This window comes from Pleurodeles waltl, chromosome 4_2, assembly GCF_031143425.1.
Source record: "Pleurodeles waltl isolate 20211129_DDA chromosome 4_2, aPleWal1.hap1.20221129, whole genome shotgun sequence".
NCBI lineage: Eukaryota > Metazoa > Chordata > Amphibia > Caudata > Salamandridae > Pleurodeles > Pleurodeles waltl.
Window position 1 is genome coordinate 279840070 of NC_090443.1, and position 26640 is coordinate 279866709.

Here is a 26640-nt window from a genome sequence, read left to right on the forward strand (position 1 = left end):
CACAACTCTGTGAGCCATGTAGGTAAAGTCTTAAGTAAACCACCTGTCATCACCTTTCACTGTACTTCTCCACACAGGACTAATTAACCTTGTGTACAGCCTTCTTTTTTTGTAATACTTAACACTTTTTCCTTAAGTATACATACCAGGCTCATAATAAAGACCTTGCTATCATCCCCTCTGGGTCTTTTTCTCTCTAATCCTTCACTCATCATCCTGAGCCAAATATTAACTAGATGAAAGTGAATTGTGGTGCTGCCTCTTGTGTGTGTCATTTTGCGGTAGCCCATCAGCCTTGTATGAAACGCCACAGATCAGGCCTGTAAGTGAACTCCAGATGTCTACCACTTCAGCCCTGCTTCTTCTTAACACTCCACACATCACATCTAACAGACCAAGTAATTGAGGAACCCCAAAATAAAATGCTTTCTGTGTTTTGTAACCTCCTTTATGCTTCAACTCCTTGCCCAGTACTTACCCTTAAACCTTGTTCTTTGTCTCTGTTTCAGGAAAGGAGGCGAGGAAGCGGGAGTTAAAGAAGGTGACTTATTTGTTTTAACTCGCAATAGGTCTCCATTTTCCTACTTGGGTGTGGTTTCCTGAGGTTTCTTGGTCTTATTTCAGTTAGTAACAAAATGATTGGTGCAAGGCTGTAATTGGTATCTTTCAAGGGGTCTGGCAAAGTTTGTTGTCCTACGTTCCTCTCTTATAGCTTTCTCCTTCCCACAGAACAAAAAGCAACGCATGATGGTGCGGGCGGCCGTGCTCAAGATGAAGGACCCTAAGCAAATCATTCGGGACATGGAGAAGCTAGATGAGATGGGTGAGCTCAGGGAGAAACTTATATTTTTGAGATACTACAAATAAAAGGCACAGAGATGTTTGTTAGTAATAGACCTTGGGAAAGTGAAGTTGGATTTGTGCCCTCCACCAAATGTGCACTTCTCTTTAACCTGCTTCCCAACGGTTTCTATTTTAGTATATTTCACCTTCTGACTTGTTGCAGAGTTTAACCCCGTACAGCAGCCACAGTTGAATGAAAAAGTCCTAAAGGACAAGAGGAAGAAGCTGCGGGAGACATTTGAGCGCATCCTGCGTCTTTACGAGAAGGAGAACCCTGACATATACAAGGAGCTGCGTAAACTGGAGCTGGAGTATGAGCAGAAGAGGTCAACACTCAGCCAGTACTTCGATGCTGTCAAGGTGGGTGTGGGATGCCTGAAGCAGGACTCTTTACTCATACCCTTTGGCAATTTCTTGCCAATTCAGTCTTGTAACCTCTACAACAACCCACATTTCTAGCCCCATCCCTCTCCATCCATCTGTATCTCCCTTCTCTCACCACCCGTGCCGCTTTCCACTCCTCCACCCTGAAGGCTTATAAGTTTGATTTGCTACTGCAAGTGCTTGCTGATGTATTGGTTGTCATTTTTTTTTTTCAGAATGCCCAACATGTGGAAGTGGAGACTATACCACTGCCCGACATGCCACACGCTCCTTCCAACATCCTAATCCAAGACATTCCTTTGCCAGGAGCACAGCCACCCTCCATCCTAAAGAAGACATCAGCATACGGGTAAGAGTCTCTAAAATTGGCACATAGCAGCCTTTCACTGGTATCTTCGTAATCACAAGTAGTAGTACAGGAAGCTCATTTGTGTCTCAGAGTGTAAAGCACATGAGGCCATGGTATTGGGAACAGAGCTAATCTGGGGTGAATGAGGTTGCCATAGTGCAAACTAATTGAGTTTGTCAGTGTGCTTATCATGGCAAAATATGAAAATTAGATGTAAATTGCTTCTTTGCAGGCAAGCACTTCTTTCTTTGAATGAATACATATATCCAATAAAGATTGCCTTTGTTAGCCATGCATGTAAGTTATTGCAAAAATGTTATCTCACTTATGAACTTGGTACGGCTGAGGAATGTATGCTTTTCATTAAGTGAGATTCATTAAAGAAAAATAGGAATACTCCTGTTATTCATCAGTAATAGTTACAAGTTTTATGGGGTTTAGGAAGTGGGTTCTGTGTGTAGTATACCAAAATTAGGTATATTGTGCACAGAGTCCAGGTATTCTTTATTAGTGACCTGGTGCTTCCTTTAACGACCCCAAGGTACTCTTTTTTTGTGGTAGGGTGGTCGAGCAGTCTTAAGCTTAACAGAGGGAAGAGTTAGGCATTTGTTGCACACACAGAGTCAATAAATGAGATCCTTCTCAATACGGAAATCCAGGACCAATTAAAAAAAAAAAAAATGACATGGCAGTTTATTTATATTTTAGACACCAGCTCTTCGAGATCAGATAAGTACTTTAGATGTTTTTAGATTTTTACAGGTAAACAGTATGAGAAGCTGGCCTGGGTTGTAGTCGGTACCACAGGTACTTTATACCAGGTTCAGTGATCCACCTTGGTGAAATGTAGGCAGTGTCTAGCAGCATAGGCTGTCTAGAGGTAGCTGTGGCAGAGCAGCCAAGGCTCAACTAGGAGACATGCAGAACTCTTGCAATACCACTGTAGTGTCACAGTACTTAGACACAAGAAAAACAATACTCAGTGTTACCAAAAATAATGGTACTTTATTTTAGTGACACAAGGCCAAAAATATTTTAGAGGCTATACTCCCTCTGGAGGTAAGTATTATACACAATTTATACACTAGTAACCAAAATCGGTTAAGTTAACAGTCATAAAATAGTGCAAACAGTGAAAAACACAATAGGTTGCAATGGGCCTAGGGGCAAAACACAAACCATATACTAAAATAGTGGAATGCGAATGTCGGTTTCCCCAGGCAAGTGTAGTGTGTAGAGGGGTGCTGGGAGTGTAAGAAAACACCAAAGGTAAGTAAAATACACCCCCCCCCCACCCCAGAGCCCAGGAAAACAGGAGTAAAGTACAGCAAGTTTCCTGATAACACACTAGAAGTTGTGATAAAGGATTATGCAAATACCAAGCAAGACTGCAAGACACCAGTGATGGATTCCTGGACCTGAAGACCTGCGGAGAGAGGGGACCAAGTCCAGAAGTCGATGAAGAGTCCAAGAAGAACAGGAGCCCCTGCTAACCCGGATGAAGGTGCAAGAGTGGTTTCTCCAGTTGGAAGAAAAAGTCAGAAATGCACCAAAGAAGACAGCTGCGGGTTCCTGCTTGGTGCAAGAGATGTCCCACGTCAAGTCGTTGAATGCAGGCTGGTTTTCGTCATTGGAGTCCACCAACAAGCCTTGGCTTACACAAATGTTGCAATTGGCGGGAAAAGGCGCTACGTGGGCCCAGGAGGGACCGGGGTGTCTCAACGTGGACTCCGGAAACAGAGGGGGCTCTCAGCACTTTAGAGAGCCCTCAGAAGACCAGGCAGCACCCACAGGAGTCCCAGAACACTGGGACAAAGGAGTTCATTGCAGCACTACACAAAGGGATCCCACGCCGCCGGAGAACAACTCGGGGAGCTGAGTGTCGCAGGATAGAGTGCTGGGGAACTGGGCTACGCTGTGCACAAAGTATTTCTGGAAGAAGCACACAGGAACTGCAGAACACGCAGTGCACAGGGGTACTGTCTGGCTCGTTGAGGCAAGCCCTTACCGCCACCAAATTTGGACAGCTGGACCTTTGGACCGTCAGGATCACTTCGGTCCACCACTTGTGTTCCAGGGAATCACACTCGTCGACAGGAAAGGAGTTCCGGTTGTCGTTGCAGAGAGAAGCCTGCTGAAGCAGGGAAGTGACTCCGTCCTACCACAGGAGATTCTTTCGGTCCTTCTGGTGCAGAATGAAAACAGGCAGTCCTCCGAGCGTGTACAACCAGGAAACTGTTGCAGTTGTTGGCAGGAGTTGAAGTTACAGAGTTGCAGTAGCCTTCTTGTATACTTTGTTGCAGTTACAGCATTCCTGGAGCAGTCTGCTGTTGATTAGACGGTCCGAAGCTGATGCAGAGGAGTCCTGGTGGAGGCTTGCAAACCGAATCTGAGGAAACACCCGGAGGAGAGACCCTAAATAGCCCTGAGACGGGGGATTGGTCACCTAACCAGGTAAGCACCTATCAGGAGGGGTCTTTGACGTCACCTGCTGGCACTGGCCACTCAGATGCTCCCGGAGTTAACTGACCATCCTGCAAACAAGACGGCAGAACACAGACACACTCTGGAGGGGTTCTGGGCACCACCCCTAGGGTGGTGAGGGACAGGGGAGTGGTCACTCCCCTTTCCTTTGTCCAGTTTCGCGCCAGAGCAGGGATTGGGGGTCCGTGATCCGGTGTAGACTGGATTATGCAAGGAGTGCACTATTTGTGCCCTTCAAAGCATTTCCAGAGGTTCTGGGAAGATACCACTCCCATGCCTGTAACACCTATTTCCAATGGGAGAGGGTGTAACACCCCTCTCCTAAAGGAAATGCATTGTTCTGCCTTCCTGGGATTGAGCTGCTCAATCCTCAGGAGGTCAGAAACCTGTCTGTGAGGTGGCAACAGCTGGGGCTGCAGTGGAAACCTCAGAGAGCTGATTTGGCAGTAGTGGGGGTCCATGGTGGAGCTCCCAGGGTGCATGGAATTGGCCCCCCAAATACCAGAATCGGGTTGGATGTACAATTTCTCAATGGCCATATTCGGAGTTACCATTGTGAAGCTACATATACAGGGAGTGCAGAATTATTAGGCAAATGAGTATTTTGACCACATCATCCTCTTTATGCATGTTGTCTTACTCCAAGCTGTATAGGCTCGAAAGCCTACTACCAATTAAGCATATTAGGTGATGTGCATCTCTGTAATGAGAAGGGGTGTGGTCTAATGACATCAACACCCTATATCAGGTGTGCATAATTATTAGGCAACTTCCTTTCCTTTGGCAAAATGGGTCAAAAGAAGGACTCGACAGGCTCAGAAAAGTCAAAAATAGTGAGATATCTTGCAGAGGGATGCAGCACTCTTAAAATTGCAAAGCTTCTGAAGCGTGATCATCGAACAATTAAGCGTTTCATTCAAAATAGTCAACAGGGTCGCAAGCAGCGTGTGGAAAAACCAAGGCGCAAAATAACTGCCCATGAACTGAGAAAAGTCAAGCGCGCAGCTGCCACGATGCCACTTGCCACCAGTTTGGCCATATTTCAGAGCTGCAACATCACTGGAGTGCCCAAAAGCACAAGGTGTGCAATACTCAGAGACATGGCCAAGGTAAGAAAGGCTGAAAGACGACCACCACTGAACAAGACACACAAGCTGAAACGTCAAGACTGGGCCAAGAAATATCTCAAGACTGATTTTTCTAAGGTTTTATGGACTGATGAAATGAGAGTGAGTCTTGATGGGCCAGATGGCCCGTGGCTGGATTGGTAAAGGGCAGAGAGCTCCAGTCCGACTCAGACGCCAGCAAGGTGGAGGTGGAGTACTGGTTTGGGCTGGTATCATCAAAGATGAGCTTGTGGGGCCTTTTCGGGTTGAGGATGGAGTCAAGCTCAACTCCCAGTCCTACTGCCAGTTCCTGGAAGACACCTTCTTCAAGCAGTGGAACAGGAAGAAGTCTGCATCCTTCAAGAAAAACATGATTTTCATGCAGGACAATGCTCCATCACACGCGTCCAAGTACTCCACAGCGTGGCTGGCAAGAAAGGGTATAAAAGAAGGAAATCTAATGACATGGCCTCCTTGTTCACCTGATCTGAACCCCATTGAGAACCTGTGGTCCATCATCAAATGTGAGATTTACAAGGAGGGAAAACAGTACACCTCTCTGAACAGTGTCTGGGAGGCTGTGGTTGCTGCTGCACGCAATGTTGATGGTGAACAGATCAAAACACTGACAGAATCCATGGATGGCAGGCTTTTGAGTGTCCTTGCAAAGAAAGGTGGCTATATTGGTCACTGATTTGTTTTTGTTTTGTTTTTGAATGTCAGAAATGTATATTTGTGAATGTTGAGATGTTATATTGGTTTCACTGGTAATAATAAATAATTGAAATGGGTATATATATTTTTTTGTTGAGTTGCCTAATAATTATGCACAGTAATAGTCACCTGCACACACAGATATCCCCCTAACATAGCTAAAACTAAAAACTACTTCCAAAAATATTCAGCTTTGATATTAATGAGTTTTTTGGGTTCATTGAGAACATGGTTGTTGTTCAATAATAAGATTAATCCTCAAAAATACAACTTGCCTAATAATTCTGCACTCCCTGTATGTAGTGCGTGCTTCTAATGGTGTGCCTGCACTCCTAGTACAAGGGTGCTCTCCCACACAGTAACTTTGCACCGTGCCTTCAGTAACTGAAGGTTAGACATATAGGTGACTTATAAGTTACCTGGTACAGTGAAAATGGCTGTGAAATAGTGTTTGCACTATTTCACTCAGGCTGCAGTGGCAGTCCTGACGAAAGGTTTGTCTGAACTCCTTATGGGTGGCAAAAGAAATGCTGCAGCTAGTAAGGATCACCTGGGACCCCAATGCCCTGGTTACCTAGGTACCATATACTAGGGACTTATAAGGGGGGGGGGGTCCAGTGTGCCAATCTGGAGTGGCATATGGAGTCACTAGACTATAGTGACACATTTGGAAACCGAGAGAGCATGAGCACCGGAGTTCTGGTTAGCAGGACTTCAGTGACAGTCCAGCATACTGACAACACAGTAAAACACACTGACATATAGGCCACAAACTATGAGGACTGGGGTCCTGACTAGCAGGATCCCAGTGAGACAGTAAAAACACATTGACAAACAGGCCAAAAATGTGGGTAACCATGCTAGAAAAAGGCAACTTTCTCACAAACAGTAGAAAATCACAGTTGGCAGATTTGAGGCATGAGCCTCCAACACACTAATGTTATTCTGTGGGAAAAACATACACTGCACAGGTATACTCACAAACAGTTGTAGAAGGTCCCTTTTTGGGCAGGGGTGAGGGGGTTTAAGTTGCTCAGGGCCAAATGTTCAAGAAGCCACCAGCAGTTCGTGTCAAGCATTTTCTCTGCCAGCAAACACATCTCCTTCAGCCACACCACTGAACTCCACTGGACCGACCTCCGCTGCATCCACTTTTCCTTTGAGAAACCCACAACACACCATCACCTGGAACGGATCCTCCACCGCAGATGGAACAAGGTCACGAAGACCAACTGATCACTATCCTCTCCCGGAACCCACCTATTGACACCACTGACACTGGCACAGCAGCCCACAACCTCAGGCAATGGATTGATGACTGTGCAAACACACTCACCCCGATCAAGAATCCTTCCAACAGACACACTGACAGAAAGTCCTTCTAGTTCACCAACGACCTCCGAGAATCTAAGCAAACATGCCGAAGACTCGAGAAGAAGTGGCGCCTAGACCAGACACTGTACAACCAAACAGCCTTCAAGAACGCCATCCGCAGACACCAGCAGCTCATCCGAACCACCAAGAGAACTGCCTTCAAAGAACGCATAGACAACCCACACAGCCACAAGGAGCTCTTCGACATCGTGAAGGAGCTCTCTAACCCAGCTCCAACATCGACGACATCCTGCCATCACAAGACCTCTGCGACTCCCTAGCCACTTTCTTCAACCGCAAGATCGCAGCTATCCATGACAGCTTCAGTACTCAGACTCCTCCCCCCAACCCCTCCTGTCAATCCCCCAACACCACAGACTCTCCTCCCACCAGCCTCCTGTTCTCCTGGACCCATGTCAACGACACCATCGAAATCATGAACACCACCCACTCTGGCTCACCATCCGACCCCTGCCCTCCCCACATCTTCAACAAAGCAAGCTCTGTCATTGCACCCCAACTCAGGAAGATCATCAACAGTTCCTTCGAGACGCCTCCTTCCTGGAGAGCTGGAAACATACCGAGATCAACGCCCTCCTCAAGAAACCCCAGGCGGACCCAAAGGACCTTAAGAACGTCTGGCCCATCTCCCTGCTCCCCTTCCCGGAAAAAGTAATAGAGAAAATTGTCAACAAACAACTGACCTGTTCCCTCGAGGAGAACAACACTCTGGACCCATCCCAATCCGTATTCCGCAGCAACCACCACACCGAAACCGCCCTCATCGCAGCCACCGACGACATGAGGACCATACTGGACAACGGCAAAACCCCGGCAGTCATCCTCCTGGACCTCTCAGCCACGTTCGAGACCATCTGCCACCACACCCTATGCACATGCCTCAAGGACGCAGGAATCTGCGACAGAGCCCTGGACTGGATCACCTCCTTCCTCACCGGCAGAACTCATTTCTGCCTCCCTCCATTCCGCTCTGAAGCCACCAAAATCATCTGTTGCGTAACCCAGGGTTCGTCCCTCAGCCCGACCCTCTTCAACGTCTACATGGCTCCGCTCACTAACATCGCCCAATCTCACAACATCATCTCATACGCAGATGACACCCAGCTGATCCTCTCCCTCACCAAGGACCCCACCACTACCAAGACCAACCTCCACAAAGGAATGAAGGCCATCGCTGAATGGATGAAGAACAGCTTCCTGAAACTGAATTCCGACAAGACAGAGGTCCTTGTCTTTGGCTCCACCCCCTCTGCATGGGATGACTCCTGGTGGCCTGCCACACTGGGAACCGCACAGACACCCACCGACCACGCACGCAACCTGGGATTCATCCTGGTCTCTTCACTATCTATGACCCAGCAAGTCAGTTCCTCCTTCTTCTTTCTCTCTTCTCTCCTTCTCTCCTTCTCTCTTTCTCTCTTTCTCTCCTTCTCTCCTTCTCTCCTTCTCTCCTTCTCTCCTTCTCTCTTCTCTCTTCTCTCTTCTCTCTTCTCTCTTCTCTCTTCTCTCTTCTCTCTTCTCTCCTCTCTCCTCTCTCCTCTCTCCTCTCTCCTCTCTCCTCTCTCCTCTCTCCTCTCTCCTCTCTCCTCTCTCCTCTCTCCTCTCTCCTCTCTCCTCTCTCCTCTCTCCTCTCTCCTCTCTCCTCTCTCCTCTCTCCTCTCTCCTCTCTCCTCTCTCCTCTCTCCTCTCTCCTCTCTCCTCTCTCCTCTCTCCTCCCTCTCTCCTCTCTCCTCTCTCCTCTCTCCTCTCTCCTCTCTCCTCTCTCCTCTCTCCTCTCTCCTCTCTCCTCTCTCCTCTCTCCTCTCTCCTCTCTCCTCTCTCCTCTCTCCTCTCTCCTCTCTCCTCTCTCCTCTCCTCCTCTCCTCCTCTCCTCCTCTCCTCTCCTCTTCTCCTCTTCTCCTCTTCTCCTCTTCTCCTCTTCTCCTCTTCTCCTCTTCTCCTCTTCTCCTCTTCTCCTCCTCTTCTCTCTCCTCCTCTCCTCTCTCCTCCTCTTCTCTCTCCTCCTCTTCTCTCTCCTCCTCTCCTCTCTCCTCCTCTTCTCTCTCCTCCTCTTCTCTCTCCTCCTCTCCTCTCCTCTCTTCTTCTCTCCTCTCCTCTCTTCTTCTCTCCTCTCCTCTCTCCTCCTCTCTTCTTCTCTCCTCCTCTCTTCTTCTCTCCTCCTCTCTTCTTCTCTCCTTCTCTCTTCTTCTCTCCTTCTCTCTTCTTTCTTCTTTCTTCTTCCCCTTCGGAAGATCTACAAATGGATCTCTGCTGAAACCAGAAGAACAGCCCCCAAGCCCTCATAAGCAGCAAACTGGACTACGGCAATGCCCTCTATGCAGGAACCACAGCCAAACTCCAGAAAAGACCGCAACACATCCAGAACACTTCCGCATGCCTCATCACAGCCCACCTGAGACCCCTACAGTGGCTCCTCGTCAACAAGAGAATCACGTTCAAACTCCTCAACCACGCTCACAAGGCACTACACAACACCGGACCAGAGTACCTCAACAGACTGCGCTCCTACACCCCGACAGCTTCGCTCCGCCGACCTTGCCCTCGCCACCGTCCCACGCATCTGCAGATCATTCTCCCACCTCGCCGCCAAAATGTAGAACACTCTTCCCACCCACCTGTGTCAGACTAAGGACCTACTTACCCTCAGGAGACTTCTCAAGACATGGCTGTTCAGCAGTAGCAGCCCCCCTCCAACCCCCCCTTCATTGCCTTGAGACCCTCACGGGTGAGTAGTGCGCTTTACAAATTCCATGATTGATTGAGTGGTACCCTGGGGAGTTCGGGTGCAGAGGTGCTGGTTGCATTGGTAGTCTCAAGTGGTACACTGAGCTTGTCAAAGCTTAAAGAGACCTGTCAAACAGCAGGGTCTGCAATGGGGGGACTTGGGGGACAAGTCGGGCGAAACACAGACGGGGGCTAGACTTGTGGGGACTCCTGGGCCAAGGGGACACCAGCAGGAGGCGTGTAGGGGAAAGAAACAGAGCAAGACGACTTTTGGTGTGGAGCTGGCCTCTGTTGAAGTCCCTCGCATGCAGGTAAATTTTGACGGCAGTGGTGTTTGGACTGCTCACAAACAAGCCTTGGTGCTTGCAACTAATGGTGGCACACAGAGTGCAAGTAGACTCCGGGCGGGCTCAGTGTCTCGAAGACTGGAGAGGACAACGAGGTTGCACTCCTCGACACTAGGGATCCTCTTCCTGGTGAGTTTCTCCCTCGGTGGACTCCATGGTCTGCAAATCGAGGAACTGGGTAGTCACAGTTTGTGCCTGCTGGTGCAGGGAATTGGCTTCTCTGCTCCAACAGAGTGGCTGATTGGGGAAGTGCTGGCAGGCCTCTGAGGCTTTCGGAGGATGCACAGCTGCAGGACGAGTCGGATTTTTGCAATTATTGGGGCAGGAACATGTAGGCAGGGTTTGGTGCCAAAGTCCACAGCTAGTCCATAGTTCTTGCGTTGTTGGGGTCTTTTTGTCCTTCTTCTTTAGTCAGTCAAATATGAGTTCCTGGTATCAGGGGGCCACCTTATTACTGAATGTAGGGGTGTTTAGGAGAGTGTAGGGTAGTGGCCAATGAAATATCTACCCCTGAGGTGACTACACCCCTTATATGACCACTTCCTGTAAGGGGGGGGGGGGTGCAAAACCCTGCCCCAGAGTTCCTAGTTTCCACCATAAAACAAGATGGTGAATCCCTTACTTCATGAAGCATATCAAGAAGCCCACCTTAGGGGGGTGACTAGCCTGGAGTTGCAACACACCTACTGCATAGCTAATTTCCCAACTGCCCTGGTCCTAAATGAGCCTCAGGACTGGGGGCGGCATTCCTCAGGTTGCTGAGCCCAGTTAGCAGGCTTCAGTGCAATGTCAGCATCTAGCAGTTCAGATGATGCAAAGGTGTTTGGGGTGGGGAGGAGGGGGGGGTAGGGGGAGGTGGGAGGTGGACAACCTGCAAAATACCTTGTTCCTTCACCAGAGGGGATGACTGGAAATGATTAGTGGATGGAGACGCAGAACTGCTTGATAGCGCCTGAGATTACTAAATTGTATTTTTTTGCAATAGCCTGTTATATTTTGTTCTAGTTTGAATTAAAGTGTCTTTTTGTTGTTGTAAATATATGCACAGGGCTGGATTGGACATTTGTTTGTTGTACTGTTGTGTGATTGTTGAGCTCTTAGCTCGAGCACCCCCATACTACCTCCCCGAGAGCCTTGTGGCTGCTTGCCAGTGCTAAGTTAGTTCTAGAAGGGGTTGTACCTGGCCCAGTTTGCTGAGCCATTGTAGGATGGACCTTCCAACTTAAGATGAGACAACCTCAACCCCAAATGGAGTCTGACAGACACATTAACCCTGTTGTTGTTGCCTTCGCTACAGTTATGTTTTTTTCAAGTGGTTTAGAAGTCTTGATAACAAATACCTGTTTGCAATTCTCTAAAAGCTTGTAAGAGTTTAAATATTTTAACACACAGTCTTTTTTTTTTTTTCTTTCTTTTTTTTTTTCCCACCAGAGCTCCCCCACGACCTGTTATGGTAACTCCCATTCTCCCAGGTCAGGGTGTCCCCCGGCTGCCTCCTGGGAAGAAACCACCTGGCCCACCCCCTGGTCCGCCACCACCCCAGGTGCTGAAGATGTATGGGCGCAAGGTGGGTTTTGTGTTGGAGAACAGCAGAAGGAAGCGTGAAGAGGAGAGAAGGAACCATCCCGATGGAGGTGAGATGGGCAGGTTCACGGTTTTGCTGCTCTTCTCGAAATCAGCCCTCCCGATCATATAGAGCTTGAGGCCAGCCTAGATCTTCTCTTTCCCATTAATCTGTAGACACATTATAGCAATATTCAGATGTCCTGATGCAGTGACTTTTGTATCTTTGGAGTGAATTCAGTCTGACTACAGCCAAGAGATGTTCGTGTTCTTATCACACACTAACCTTGCCCTAAAACTAGTGGGCTTATTCTGTCAGTGACACCATCAGACGGCCTGTCTCTGACAGCCCAATTTGTCATAACCCTCGCTGACTGAAGACCTGTCCCTTGCTTTAACCCTGTCAGTTCGAAGATCGGTTTCTGGGCAGGGCCTGGCCATGCTCTAACTTTAACACTTGTCTCTAAGTCAGCCTTTTTCTTAACCTGTCAAACTTGAAGTCTGCATTTGATTTGATGGACTCCTTCTGATCCAGATAGACCTAGGTCCGGTCACTCCGAGCAGCCTTGTTCTGATGTATGTGAAGTTTGAATGATAGCCCCGAAATGCCCAGATCAACTATTAACAGAAAAGGTAATACTATGTTTTAAATAACTATGAATGGCCTAGTTTGTAGACCCCACAAAAGGCTACCTCTGTATTGCGGCAGCATTTTTTCCATAATACATAATGTGTTCTATGGCAGTAGTAGGGCAGGGTTTTCCATTACCTATGTGTAAGGAAATGCCTCTTTTTGTATGTTCACCCCCAAAGGTTTGGACTGATGCTGCTGGTTTTTAGACCATTTAAACCAATGACAGAGCCCCCACTTCCCTTAACAATATGATGAAGACCTGAGGCAAGGAGCTATATATTATTAAGTTAGACATATGCTTTTATTCTGTCCTGACAGCATCACTTCCATATTAGCGTTTTGCTGTGGAAAAGTTAGTAGCCTCATTGGCTAACACAGAGTTTCCGGCTGAGCCCTCAGCCTGGCTAACTTTTGAATGGACTACTAAACGGGGTACTTCAAGGTATCAAATTAATCGCAGCATTAAACCCAACTTGATGCTTAAGTGGAATTTAATGTCACTTGTAAGGAAAAGCAACTTGTAGAAAGTTTCCACTCTGTAGCACAGTCTGTCCAGTGACCTCATCCGGGCTCTTGGGGAGCAGTGTGAACGACTCCTAGGCTTAGGAGCAATGGTAGCCTTCTACAGAGGGATGTATTATTTCCCCTTTGCAGAAAGCCACTCAGGGTAATGGTCCAAAAGGGAGCTTCAAAGGTGAAACCGGCTTTGGTTGGCTATTAGCGATCACACTACTGAAGGGTTACCCCTTTGTTCAGGCACACAGGTTGGCGGCACGAACACCATAGATGGGAGACTGGTGCCCAAACCGTTATCCATGGGCTTGTAGCCCAGTGACGGCTACACCTCTAAGGTGGGTTTCTGAGCTTCTAAAATAAAAGAAGGATTCAGACATCAAAGTGGGCAGAATAGTGCACCTTAGAATTATTGCTAGATGCCACATGTAGCCGGAGGTCATCACAGGGCTGGAGGGATCCTGATAGCCCATTGGCCAGTAACCACATCATCCCTCCGGGGCACTCGTTGGGCATAACTTTGGCACCTAAACCTCAGATCAGAACGGAACTGGAGAAAGGCCTGAAGGAGGACTGCCCTGCTGACCCCTGACACAGGCAAAAAGAGGCTGAGGCATCTGCTAAACTGCACCTGCCACACCTTGGGCTAGTAAGAGGGGACTGTACCTGTGGCTCCTGGCTTGAGGAAAAATTGCTTCCAAGCCCCAGACCAAAGAAGTGACTCCAAGGATCAGTCAGCTGTCCTCTGGAACCAGCACCAGGCCTGTCAAAACTGGAGAAGCACAACTCTGCAAGTCAGTAGCCACTTCTGGAGAATCGCCACTGACTGCCACTGCCTACCCCAAGAGGCTGACTTTCAACAGCCACAAGTTACACCCTAGTCTGCCAGACTTGGTAGTGTCAGCTGAGTCCAGATTTATCGCCCAAGACGGAGAAAGCATCCCACTGGAGCCACTGTGTCCGGAGATAGCCCAGCGGCATCTGACCTTGTATTGGATCAAAGAGGACTTTGAGGGACTTCCAACCTCAGTGTCTAAAGTTATCCCACCTCTTCCGTGGATTGAGGAATAACCTTCAGGGAACCCCCGTCGGCCGCACAACACCCAGAGCATCCTTTAGAATCCTCAATCTCCTACATCCTCTGCATCAGGACCACTCCATTGAACTCCATGACGGCTGTGCTGTAAAGTTCAGAACTGGACTGAGGAACACTTTAATGGCCGGGTAACTGTCCAGTCACTCCTAATTCCCCTCACCCCAACTCCCCAAGCGGGCCAGAGTAGGGGAACACAACCTTTCAAGCTTTTCAAAAGTTTAGAAACTTTACAGTTACTAATGCTAGGGTGGGGATGGGAGGCTTGGGGGGAGATAGAAATCTACAGCAACTGAGGCTTAGTTAGACCTTGGAACAAAGTGGCATTGTCCAATTTACAGGCAATATTAGAACTTTCCTTTTGATGCCACGAATTCTGTATTCCCTGAAATAGTTAAAAGTAAACAAAAGCTCATCCATCAGCCCTGTTGGTTCTACCCCCAAACTCTCCTTAGAAAGAACACACTGTAAAGGGCTGGAAAAAGTTTGGAGGAGACAGTACTGGGATGACAACACAAAGTTGCCACCGGGGGGGGGGGGGGGGAGAGAGAGAGAGAGAGAGAGATATATATATAATCTATATATGTATCTCCCATGGTGCCCCCTCACTCGTAGGAAGAACTGGCTCGGGACTTCAGCCCACCAAAGCACTCCCTCTACACACCAGTTTAATGACGATGCAACAAAGCCTGCAATCAATTGATAGTAAAATTGACTCTTAACATTCGTATTGACCAGATGGCGGTCAAACTTGACAAGCACACAGAAGGGCTATCTGCAGCGGAACAAGTCTTGATTGCAGAAGATAACCTGCAGTCCAAATACCAAGATATGGAGAAGATTCTGTCGGTAATATGGGGCAAAAATGAAGCCCTTGAGGCAAGGTCCCGCCAAGATAACCCCAGAATCGCTGGCATAACAGTCGCCCAACACGGGCTCAGTGGTCCATATTTTGTGGAGACTATGCTGAGGGAGATCTTTGGAGCACAGAATCTGCAGTGTGCTAGTGGTGGAGCATGCCCACAGGTCCCTGTAGACTTGAACAAACCCCTCCCTTCCAACCCCCCCTCCACCTCCCCCACAGACTATACTACCACCCTCCCCCACGCCCATCATCTGGGGGCGACCCAGTATCCCATCATAACGAGACTGGTAAATTACTGGGATGTGATGATCCAGATGGCATGTGAACACAACCTTTCAAGCTTTTCAAAAGTTTAGAAACTTTACAGTTACTAATGCTTGTTTGGGGTTGAACTGAGATTGATGTTTCCATTAAAAATCTAGATCTCTGGAATCCTCCAGTGGATTTTGCTCATCTTGATCTCTAAAAATTCATACAAATATAATCGTTTTATAAATTGGTGTCAGATTTTTGCTGTTGTGTGACTTTCCAATTTTGTTGTATGGTGCTTCTAAATGTTTTACACTATTTCCTTTATTTAAGCTTTGCTGCTCTAAGCCACAGCCACCCAGGGTTGAGCTGGAGGTTTTGCATGCTAGCCTTAAAGGACCCAAAACTGTTTTTGAGAGTGTATTACACAGTAAAGTTGCACAGCCATACCATATAATACGCCCAAATGCTCACAGTATGTAACTTAATGTTTCCTCACACGTGAGCATCTATCTCAGTATGTATAACTGAAATCAAGCTACATGCACATGTGGAGAAGTTGTATTTCTGCATATATTTGTGCTGGTAATGTACGCATCCGTGAATGTGTAATTTGTTGCTCTTTTTCCCCTTGCAGCACGAGCCCACGATGGGGAAGGCTCCAGCACCAGCGAGGACGAAGGCTACCCGGACGAGATGGAGAAAGATGAGGACACTGGTAGTGGAGGCAGTGACAGTGAGAGGTCTGACAGTGACTCTGAGGACTTCCCACGTCGTAAGGAAGCAGGAGAACGGTCCTCCGAAAAGAAAGGTAATTGTTGGATGGGGTCCAGGCAAAATGGGTAGTGGAAGGGTAGATGAACCAGCAAAGGTATTGCAGGTACCGGCAAGACCACACATCTTACTCTGTGCTATTTCAGCAAGCAAATAGCCCTCTCTATGCACCTTAGTCCATGCCTGCACCACCTCAGCTGTTGCAGTACTGGGAGCCATGCACAGCTGAGACCGTGCTCTTCTATTCTTATCTGAAGTCCCTTCTTCTTTCATTATTAATAGTAACCTAATATTCATAACAAAAAAGTTATTTTACTTCATTCACTCAGCTGAATTACTTAGGTTGAAATGTTACCAAACTCAGCACTTTGTAAAGCAAAGACCTTGGGCGTGCTGACATGTCTCTTTGAGACCAAACATGCATGATTTCCTCTTCCCCCTCTCAGCCCTGCCCTTCTCAGCACCTGCATACCCTCGCGGGTGAATAGCTGCAAATCCACATAACTTCACCAACTGATACTCTGTTGCTGATATAAGAACTCTGAGTGTTTAACGTGACACAGGTGAAGTCACTGAATTTGTGAAAACTGGCATGCCCTTTTAATTAGAAGGAAATATTTTAATAGGTTTTATATCAGTTAGCTAGACTTAAACTTATTTCATAATCTGTCATTAGCATTTCTCTGAAACTCTTTGGATCTACTAGTTTTCATTTAATGGGAAAATCATAATATGCTATCACAGTGGCTCAGTGAGTTAAGATGTGGGTCCCTGTAGGAAAGTGCCCCTTTTTGACATGGTCACCCCTACTTTTTGCCTGGTAAATAATGCATTTTTAACTGAAAGTGCACTAGGTTCTTGCTACCCACGTCCCAGTGTCAGATCTCTTTCCATAAAACTGTGCAATTGTTTTCCAATTGGCAATACCTTTGGCACCCCTGTAATTCCTTAATAAATGGTACTTGTGGTATGGATACCAAAGAGGGTCCTCAAGGGCTGCAGCATGCATTGCCCCACCCTCGGAGACTCCTCACCTAGCTCATGCAGGTTGCCACTACAGACTGTGTGTCTTGGTGCAGCTAAAAGTGAAAACACAACATGGCAAGCAGTCTGTGTACCATGCCCCTTATCACTGCGTGCAATATATGTAAGTCACCCATACAGCAGGCCTTACAGCCCTAAGGCAAGGTGCATTAAATTATATGTGTGGACATATCAATAAGAGCAGATATGCCCCTGTTATGTTTTTGTTGATTCATAGACATAGTAAGTTTTCAGGGAAGCCAATTTAAGTGCATGTACTGCTCAATACAAGTATCCCAGCTACACAATGGTTTCACTGAAAAATAGGGATGTTTGATATTAAAAAAATATTGTATTAATAAGCCCTTGCTGATTCCAGTGATGGGTTTATTAATACATGCACCCAGAGGGCACCTTGGAGGTGCCCCCTGAAAAACCTACAATCCATCTGTGTGTGGGCTGACTAGTTTTAACTCGCCTGCCACCAGCAGGTAGGTTTCTGACCCCCAAGGGTGAGCGCCTCTGCTCTCTGGCAGTCAGGAACAAAGGCCGCTCTGGCCAGCACTCCCTCCAGAATGGCGTGAAAATCTGCATTCTAAGGCTTTAAAGAGCCCTCCACCCTTGGTATGCAGATCTGGCTTTCCTCAGAAGGGAGATGCCGAACCCCCCAGATCCACTGCCCATTTGGCACCTGGACAGGCAGGAAAATTTGTAGTCAGGATGGTGTGTCCACTCTGGTCAGTTCCACCCCTAATGTGAGCTGCCTTATATGGGCAGTAAATTTCAAAGTCTGCCATCTTGGTGATGACAGAACTAGGAACACTGGGACAGGATTATGCCACCTGCTCACTGGAAGTGGTCATATAGGGGGCATAATTGACCCAGTTGTAAGCAGCCCTTTGGCTACTACCCTACAATCCCCCAATGCCCCTAAATTCAGTATTTAAGGGAGTCCCTGGCACCACGAAACTCAGATCCTGCAAGACCTGAAGAAAGAAGGATGCTCCACAGATGCAAAAGCAAGTACTGAAGACCAGTGACTGACTTGGAGCCAACCCTGCCAGCCTGCCTGCATGTTGGCCTCGACAACTGTGACCATAACGTGTTGTCCTGCAGCTGCTTCTGCCTCCAAAAGCCTGGGAGGCCTGCCACCCATCACCCCAGCACCAGGAACTCTTGCAGATTAACGGTGATGCTTCTCTGCATCCTGCAGACACCTAGGAAGTTACTGAGAGGACTCTGGACCGACGAAACCCGTCGCCAGAAAGCACTACTGCATCCGTGCCCCCAGTCCAAGTCAAAGTAGGCCAACGTTGCCAGCATGGGTCCAAGGCCCTCCAGAGACGAAGTTCACCTTGGGTCTCCCCACCGTGACCTTCCCGGCAACGCCTGCATGCTTTGTGCAGTCCCCCTTTACCGCGATTGACCTGAAGACAAAGACCCGACACCTCAGGACCCGGCTGCACCGGACTGAGGAGAAGCGGACCAAGGGTGTCCCTACATCACCCAGCCTCGGGAGACCTGAGCCCACTTGTTTGCCGTACATGTTTTTCCTTTTTCCTCAATAGGTTAACAACTTCAGTAAATTGCACTGTCGACTATTCAAAACTGTAATAATTTCTATTGCAAAAAGTACTTACCTGATCGTATTGATTATGGTGCCTAAACATATATAATGATACTTGTTATTTTTTAAAATTAGTGATGATCTCCTTCTTGAGTCGTGTGTCTTTTATTCACTGTGTGCCTACTGTAGCTCTCCTCTGATAAACCTAAGGCTGCTCGACCACACTAGCCCTTAAAAGAGCACAACTGGGATTGCTAGAGCAAGCTCCTGTCCACTTATAAGGGAACCCCCTGGACTCTTTGCATGGTATTCCTCATGTTGGTATATTTTATATATAGAGCCAGTTTCCTACAGTCCCAAGTTCAAATCCTAGCAAGCACAACTCTCTCCAATCTTTGGAAGACTGGTAAATGAAGTATTCTTAAACTGTGCAGTTATAAGGCAGTAAAATTAGTGATGAAGCAGCGGAAACTGCTAGAACCTTCAGAAGTGTGCTGTGATTTATAAACACCTTGAAGTTGTTTTTGCAGCATGTGGTACTAAACAGATCACCACATTGCACATTGAATTCCAACCTTTGTGGTTATTGCTGCTTCTAGTCCCTTAATGTCTGAATTCTAATCTCATCCCTTTGTGCCAGTGGTACCCCTTTCCTTCCCGTTATCCTTGTTAAGTGAGTTTGGTGAGGTACTCTGCTTCTCATCAGAGTTAGAATCAGTGCCTTTTATTGAAAGAGGGAAGGTAATGGGTGGGGCAGCTTTTAAAGTGATTCCCAAGCCTTTAAACATTGCTCCATTCTTAGCTTCCCTCTAGCCTCTCCTGCTAATCCATAATACCTCGCTGCCTCTTTGCCCCACTGCTCCATTCCCCTCTGTGGCAGGTGCATTCAGCAGAAACTTCAGTTGCATGAGAGAAAATCTACAGCGTTTGCACTCGGAAGAACACTATTTATTTATTTTACTGCAATGGATTGTTTTCTGTTGGCACAAAGTAAGTCTGAATCTTTAGTCTTGTCTACACTTTGAGGACAGGAGGCAGTGGTAAGGGTTAAATTCTTGAAGTATGTAAACTGTATCCCATAATTGTTTGAGAGCAAATCTTGGATCATTTTATTTCACTTGCATCAGTTTCCCCGAGCTAGTCCACTCTGATGAAGTATTCATTCAATTTAGGAGAAGATATTCAGACTTGATTGTGTTACTGCTGTCTTCCTATCACAAGACCTCACCAGTGCTAGTGAGGATTTCTTCTGTCCTGGTGTCGTGCAAAACCTGTAACTGAATGGCTAGCATCAACTCGCTGATAGCCTTCATTATGTTCTCATGAAAGCCTAAATGACAATTTTGCATCCTTCTAGCCAGAACATGTTGGCATTCATTTACTCGGAGACCCAACCATTCAAAGCTGTCAGAGGCTTTCTATTCAATCTTTCCAAGTCAGTTGGTCTTGCTTACATCAATTGGGTGAATTTTCCCCATTTGTTCTCAGTAATTGTATGGAACCCTGTTGGATGTTTTTTTCTACATCCCCAGGCATTAGTCTTCGTTGTTTTATTGGTACAGATGATTTTTAAAATTGTATTGCTGTTTGTCTGATATCTTCAATTCCCACTGTTACCCATCGGATCCCCAGAGCCCATTACCACAGTCTCTTCTGAATTCCACTAAATTTTAGACCAGATCTTTGACTCGTCAGCCCCTCATGGGCGATTTTACTTTTAAGCTTCTGATCCCGCAGCGTAAGTGGGATCAGAAGCTTAAAAGTAAAATCCTTTTTGAACATGATCTTCAGTTCCCTCAAAAGAAAAGCCCATCATCTTGTGCAGCCTGTATACATGTGGAGTTTAGTCAACTCCAGAATGTACCAGTTTAGTTACTGAGTAAACACTCATGCTATCAAACTTCAGACATGATGAATGCAAAGAATTCCAGCTATAGAGGACTGAGCAGACTTCAGATGGGGGATCTAGTTGGCAATCTATTCACAATGCAGCAGGTAAAAAATGCATCTTTACCCGAATGCTGCCAGCACTGTCATACTAGCACCGACTGAGTAGACAGCAATAGCCATTCTCAAAAAAATGATGGCACTTTGGGAAGCCCCTTTGACTCTTGAGCCAAGCTCTGATGCATCAAATCTTGTAAATGAGTGTCCTCCAGTGGGTTTGAACAATAGTTGAGCTCGCTAAGTGAAAGCATGGTTGTACAGAAACATATAAGGTCACTGCACCAAAGCTTTGTAAACATGTGCAAAAAAATTAAGTCTCATGACTCATTGTATCTGCAACCATAAGTATGCAAGGAGCATTCATTTTCCTTTCTTTATTCTGCAGTGTTGATTAACCAAAATAGAAGGAAGTTGTTAAAATACTGAACCTTCTTTCCACCATTGCTGTAGTTTCCCTGTAACCTGCAACAACCTACAGCTCTGTATTTTACCACTAAGTGACTGTGACTGAATGGGTGCTCCAGATAGTGTCCTAGGCTCCACTTGTTATTTATGCACATGTGGTGCTGAACATATAATGCTGGCTGAACTGGTAAGTGTGCATGCTTTTTAGCAAATCAGGGAGCATTAAATTGTCCTTCTCATTGGCTGCTCCAATCCTGAGGTCCATGTATTGCTATCTGTGCAATGTGAATTCCAGCTAATGGAATTAGGCTTACTTGGGTAGAAGTGTTGAGCCTGTAAGAGTGCAGCAGTCTATGACTGAAGTGGTAATGCAGCAAATTACCTCAAAAGTGATGGTCTAACAAAAATGATTTGTGACACTTAGCATTGCTGTGCCTGAGGCCTTTGCGCCACAAAGCACTTGGATTGTAAGAAAGTCTGGACACACTTGGTTTTCATCAGCTGAGTCATTTGACTCCCATGCTGTCTTTTTATCTTGAATTAGGAAACTACAAGCTTGAGTTGCCTTCAGTTTATTCACTGGCTTTATGTCCCCCTTCTTGGAATTTCATCTCCATTGTTTATATTCTAGTTCTCCCTATCTTCCTCTTTTGCCTTAATTTGACCCTGCAAAGCTGACACACTAACCAACAGTACATATCTTTGTGCTTCTCTTGTGTGTGTATGCATCTGGTTAGAGTAGGGTAAACTAGGAGGAGGGTTGGCGGGGGGACTTGCTTTTTCTTTAAAAAATAATCTTAAATGCTCTACATTCCAGTTAGAGGACCTGAAAGGTGCAGCAGCTTCGGCCATCTGTATGTCCCCTCCACACGATCCTCTTTGGCAGGGGTTTTACTCGACCAGCATCTGGGCTATACAGGGGAATTTATTAACTCACTAGACCAGGTCTTAGTGCCCAAATAAGTAAATTATGCAAAATTCACGGTCCTAGGAGACCTAAACCTCCACGTGGATGATGCACAGGATGCAATGGCCAGGACATCTTTTGAGATTACTGCCTCCGAAATCTCACACTGATGCCCACCGGACCCACCCACAGGGCAGAACACACGATCAACCAGTGGAGCTAATTTGGTCAGATTATTGCATAATGTTGTTTGCCTCGCCCCTTCCTCTGCAGATTGGGGGAAGGGGTGGGGGTGGGTAGGTATGGGGCGATAGAAATCTACAGCAACTGAGGCTTAGTTAGACCTTGGAACAAAGTGGCGATCTCCAATTTACAGGCGATAGTAGAACTTTCCTGGCCCCTAATATTGGGAGTGGCCAATAAGGAACCTATGGCAGTGAATCAATGGCTCTTTTGATGCCACGAATGTTGTAGTCCCTGAAACAGTGAAAAGTAAACAAAAGCTCATCCATCAGCCCTGTTGGTTCTACCCCCAAACTCACCTTAGAAAGAAAACACTGTAATGCGCTGGAAAGAATTTGGAGTAGACAGTACTGGGATGTTAACATAAAATTGCCTCAGGGTAGAGAGAGAGATAGATAGATATAATCTATATATGTATCTCCCATGGTGTGCCCCCTCACTCCTAGGAAGAACTGGCTCGGAACTTCAGCCCACCAACGCACTCGCTCTACACACCAGTTTAATGACGATGCAACAAAGCCTGCAATCAATTAATAGTAAAATTGACTCTTAACATTCGTATTGACCAGATGGCGGTCAAACTTGACAAGCACACAGAAGGGCTATCTGCAGCGGAACAAGAAGTCTTGAATGCAGAAAATAACCTGCAGTCCATCAAGTCCAAATACCAAGATATGGAGAAGATTCTGTCGGTAATATGGGGCAAAAATGAAGCCCTTGAGGCGAGGTCCCGCCAAAATAACCCTAGAATCGTTGGCATAACAGTCGCCCAACACGGGTCCAGTGGTCCATTTTGTGGAGACTATGCTGAGGGAGATCTTTGGAGCACAGAACCTGCAGTGTGCTAGTGGTGGAGCATGCCCACAGGTCCCTGTGACTTGAACAAACCCCTCCCACCCTACCCCCACACTACACTCCCACCCTCCCCCGACACTACACTCCCACCATCTGGGGGTGGGGGGGGACCCCGTATCCCAACATAATGAGACTGGTAAATTACTGAGATGTGGTGATCCAGATGGCATGTGAGAAGGGAGAAATACAACACAAGGGACACACAGTAGTATTCTACACAGACTTTACTTTGGCAGGGCAGGCTGCAAGACAAGAATTTACCTTGGTAAGAAAGAAATTAAACTAATAGGGAATCAGATGTGCCATGTTATATCCAGCCAGGCTAAGAATCGAACATCAGAGCTCACAAAAAATAGTAGCATCTGAAAAGGAGCCTGGGACTATGTCAAAACTCTCACCACTCTTTGGGAAGTTAAGGCAGCAGTGGACCTGGAAGACCCAGAGGACTACTGCAATGGAGGGGGAACTACTAAGATACTACCCTAAGTGGAACTGGTACATGAATGAATAAACGTGCCCCAACTCCAACACACTGCAACATGCCGCTATCTACTGGACATAGTACGTGAACAACTTAAAATCACAATGCAGATGAGAAATGCAGCCCTCTCGGCTGAGAGGGGAAATAGTCGACTTGTATTCAGCTCATGGGTGAATATGTCCCAGAAGAATCACCTTAAATACAGAAGTTAGACCTCATAACACTGGTTGTTACCCTTGTTAAAACGCGTCTACCTGAACTGCTCCTAGCCGCCTCTGTCTATATGAAGGGGGACCAGCTCCTCTATTTGCCCCTGGACAGGAACACCCCAAACCGTTCTGATTACAACAGACATGTAGTTGGAAATGCCTCTCTTTGTTACGCTTGTGATCAGTTGTTGTTTAGAGATGTTGGTGTATGCTGATTTCTTCAGTAAAATGGGGTTGCTAAAGTGGTTGGAGGGGACGGAAGTTGTTGCAAATTGTTGTTCATACACCACTAGTTTGTCAATCACTGTCAATAGATAAAATACCTTAGAGGTGCACAAAACTGAAACACCCATATAAACCCCCTCAATCCAATGATAAGTAGCAGTAAGGGACACCTGGTCCTATTGACCTGGTATGTCCTACTGTTGAATAACCCTAGAAAGGTCAGAGTACTCGCATATTTGGACAGACACAATGTACATATTGCTGTTTTGCAAGAGACCCATCTTACCAAGCACAGGGTCAGCAATTTTGGCTCCATATGGGCATGCACACAGTTATCCTCAACGTATTCTTCATACTCGCGAGGGGTGATAATTCTGATAAAGAAAGTGGTCCCATTCATACTTATGCACTCGGAAACAGATGACGCTGGGCTACTAGTAATAGCACAAGGGCGACTATGCAATACACCAATCACTGTATTAACAACATATGGGCCAAACATCGATGATCCGGATTTCTACACTGAAATCTTGAATCGGCTACATAAACTACATCCGACACCCATACTTTCGGGGCAATTTAAACATATATCTTGATCCTAGCATCAGGCATAGGAGACTGGCAGGGTAAGCACTCAGCCTGCATTCTGTGAGACTGGATGGAGGTTGGTGGCCTGGTGAATCTGTGGCAGTTACGGAACCCATCGGGCAGAGAGGGGACATATGTCTCGTCAGTCCAAGCCACATGGTCCTGGCTTGACTACTGGTTATCAACCAAAGAGATTAGTGCATGGGCTATGGAAATATACCATTTGCCCACAACACTGTCAGATCACTCCCCGGTAAGGTTGGTTCTACAGCTGCCAACTTATACCCTTGCTCCCTTCACTTGGAGATTTTTGCCCGCTACTTTGAAAGAGCCGGTGTTTAAAGTAGAGTTAGGTACAGCCATACTAGAATATTTTAAACACAACGTTTGCTCCGTAGACAGTGCAGCTATCCTTTGGGAAGCATTTAAGGCTCATGCGGGGGGCCTGTATCAGCTTAAATGCAGGAGCATTGCAAGATACACTTATACAGCTTCAAAAACCGGCGCACAATATAAAAGAACTTGGAGCCCAATATGAGAACACTGCATGTCCACATAAATGAGCAAAAAAACGAGAACAAAGCAAGACATACCATGAAACACCGGAGCAAGAACTTTACTACCTCTGCAGGGGCCATTTGGCTTGGCCATACGGTGAGTGGAAAAGACCTGATAAAACCTGGCAAAGAAAATCAGGAAACCTTGGGCGAATATAACCCATATGGGGGGGAAGACAGCAGGCATTACCATACAACACCAGACGTACTCTTTGGCTTTACACAGTAGTACACTACCCTGTATGACAGGAGCAGCATAGCCTCGGAAGCTAAAATTGATGAATATCTTGAGGATATAGCTATTAAGTGGCTATCAGGTTGGCATAGAGAATATCTGTCTCAGCCTGCAGAACATTGCGAGTCATATAGGGTGCTATCGTTATTTAACATGGATGCAAAATATTAGGGAAAATAATAGCTATGCACCTCCAGCTGCTTCTTACAAATATTTTACTGCTAGATCAAGCTGGTTTTATCCCACATTGATCCACATCACATAATTTAGGCACTATATTCGCACTGCTACATTAGCTGAACCCCATCATGCATGCCGCAGCAGTACTTCTTGATGCCACTAAGGTGTTTGAGTCCATAGAGTGGGTGTATCTGTTTACATTACTACGGTGCATGGAGATCCTTCAGACACTTCTTCAATGGATAAACCTAATATACACTGACCCAGAAGCGAGGGTGCGTGTCAGTGGACACCCCTCAGAACCATTCTAGATATCTAGGGGTAGGAGGCAGGGGTGCCCACTCTTGCCACTCCTATTGGCATTGGTGCTGGAGCCCCTGGCGGGTATCATACAGCATCGCTTCGCCACGGCAGTCCTGCGATTCACTCAACAGCCCTTGGCTATATCGCTTTATGCATATGACATGGTTCTCTACATGCTGGAACCACAGATCTACTTGGCACCCATAATACAGGAATATAAAATAAGATATGAAAGTTACTCTGGGCTGGGCATAAATTGTTGTAAGTCAACAATTTCTCCCCCTGCCAACCCCCCGCCCCCTCACTCCTGCCACTCAGCCCTATCCATTAGATTTGCCATTAGAATAGAGTGAGGACCCGGTAAAATACTTAGGGATATGGGTGCATAGAGACCCACACCGAGTAATCAGGTCAAATTACGGTACAGCAATCTCAAAGCTTGAAGAACAGATGACAAAATGGGCAAGTCTTCCACTATAGTTGGTGGATAGGATGGCCATAATAAAAATGGTCATCCTTCCTAAATTTGAATACATGTTCATTAACATACCCATTATACTAAAGCAGCAGGTTTTTTTTTGTTTCTTTTTTTTTTTTTTTGGTTTTCTTTTTAGAACACTCCGCACACATCTCATAACTTTCACTTAGGTGGGGAAACATCCCTGAATAAAGTGGGGCACACTTATGCTGTCATATGACGAAGGCGGATTCCACGCTTCCTATTTTGCTCATTATTTGCTGCAATAAATGTCACACCTAGCCATTAAAGCCAATGATGCCCACCCCACTCCTCTGTCAGCTATATTGACACATTGGAGGCAATTAAAGACTCAAGAGGAGATAAACATGGTAGACTGTACGGCAGTGACTTAGAAGCA

At 46.6% G+C, this 26640-nt stretch overlaps 1 protein-coding gene across 4 annotated transcripts in view; it reads left to right on the forward strand.

Annotated features, from left to right (window-relative positions):
- WBP11 (WW domain binding protein 11) overlaps positions 1–26640 on the forward strand; it is a 145350-nt gene that overhangs the window by 60909 nt on the left and 57801 nt on the right. For all 4 annotated transcript variants that reach the window (XM_069231111.1, XM_069231113.1, XM_069231112.1 and 1 more), the window contains exons 3-8: positions 510–541; positions 730–823; positions 1007–1203; positions 1443–1576; positions 11778–11980; positions 15901–16074. In XM_069231111.1, coding sequence (XP_069087212.1) covers positions 510–541; positions 730–823; positions 1007–1203; positions 1443–1576; positions 11778–11980; positions 15901–16074 — 834 coding nt within the window. The remainder of the gene's footprint in view (positions 1–509; positions 542–729; positions 824–1006; positions 1204–1442; positions 1577–11777; positions 11981–15900; positions 16075–26640) is intronic.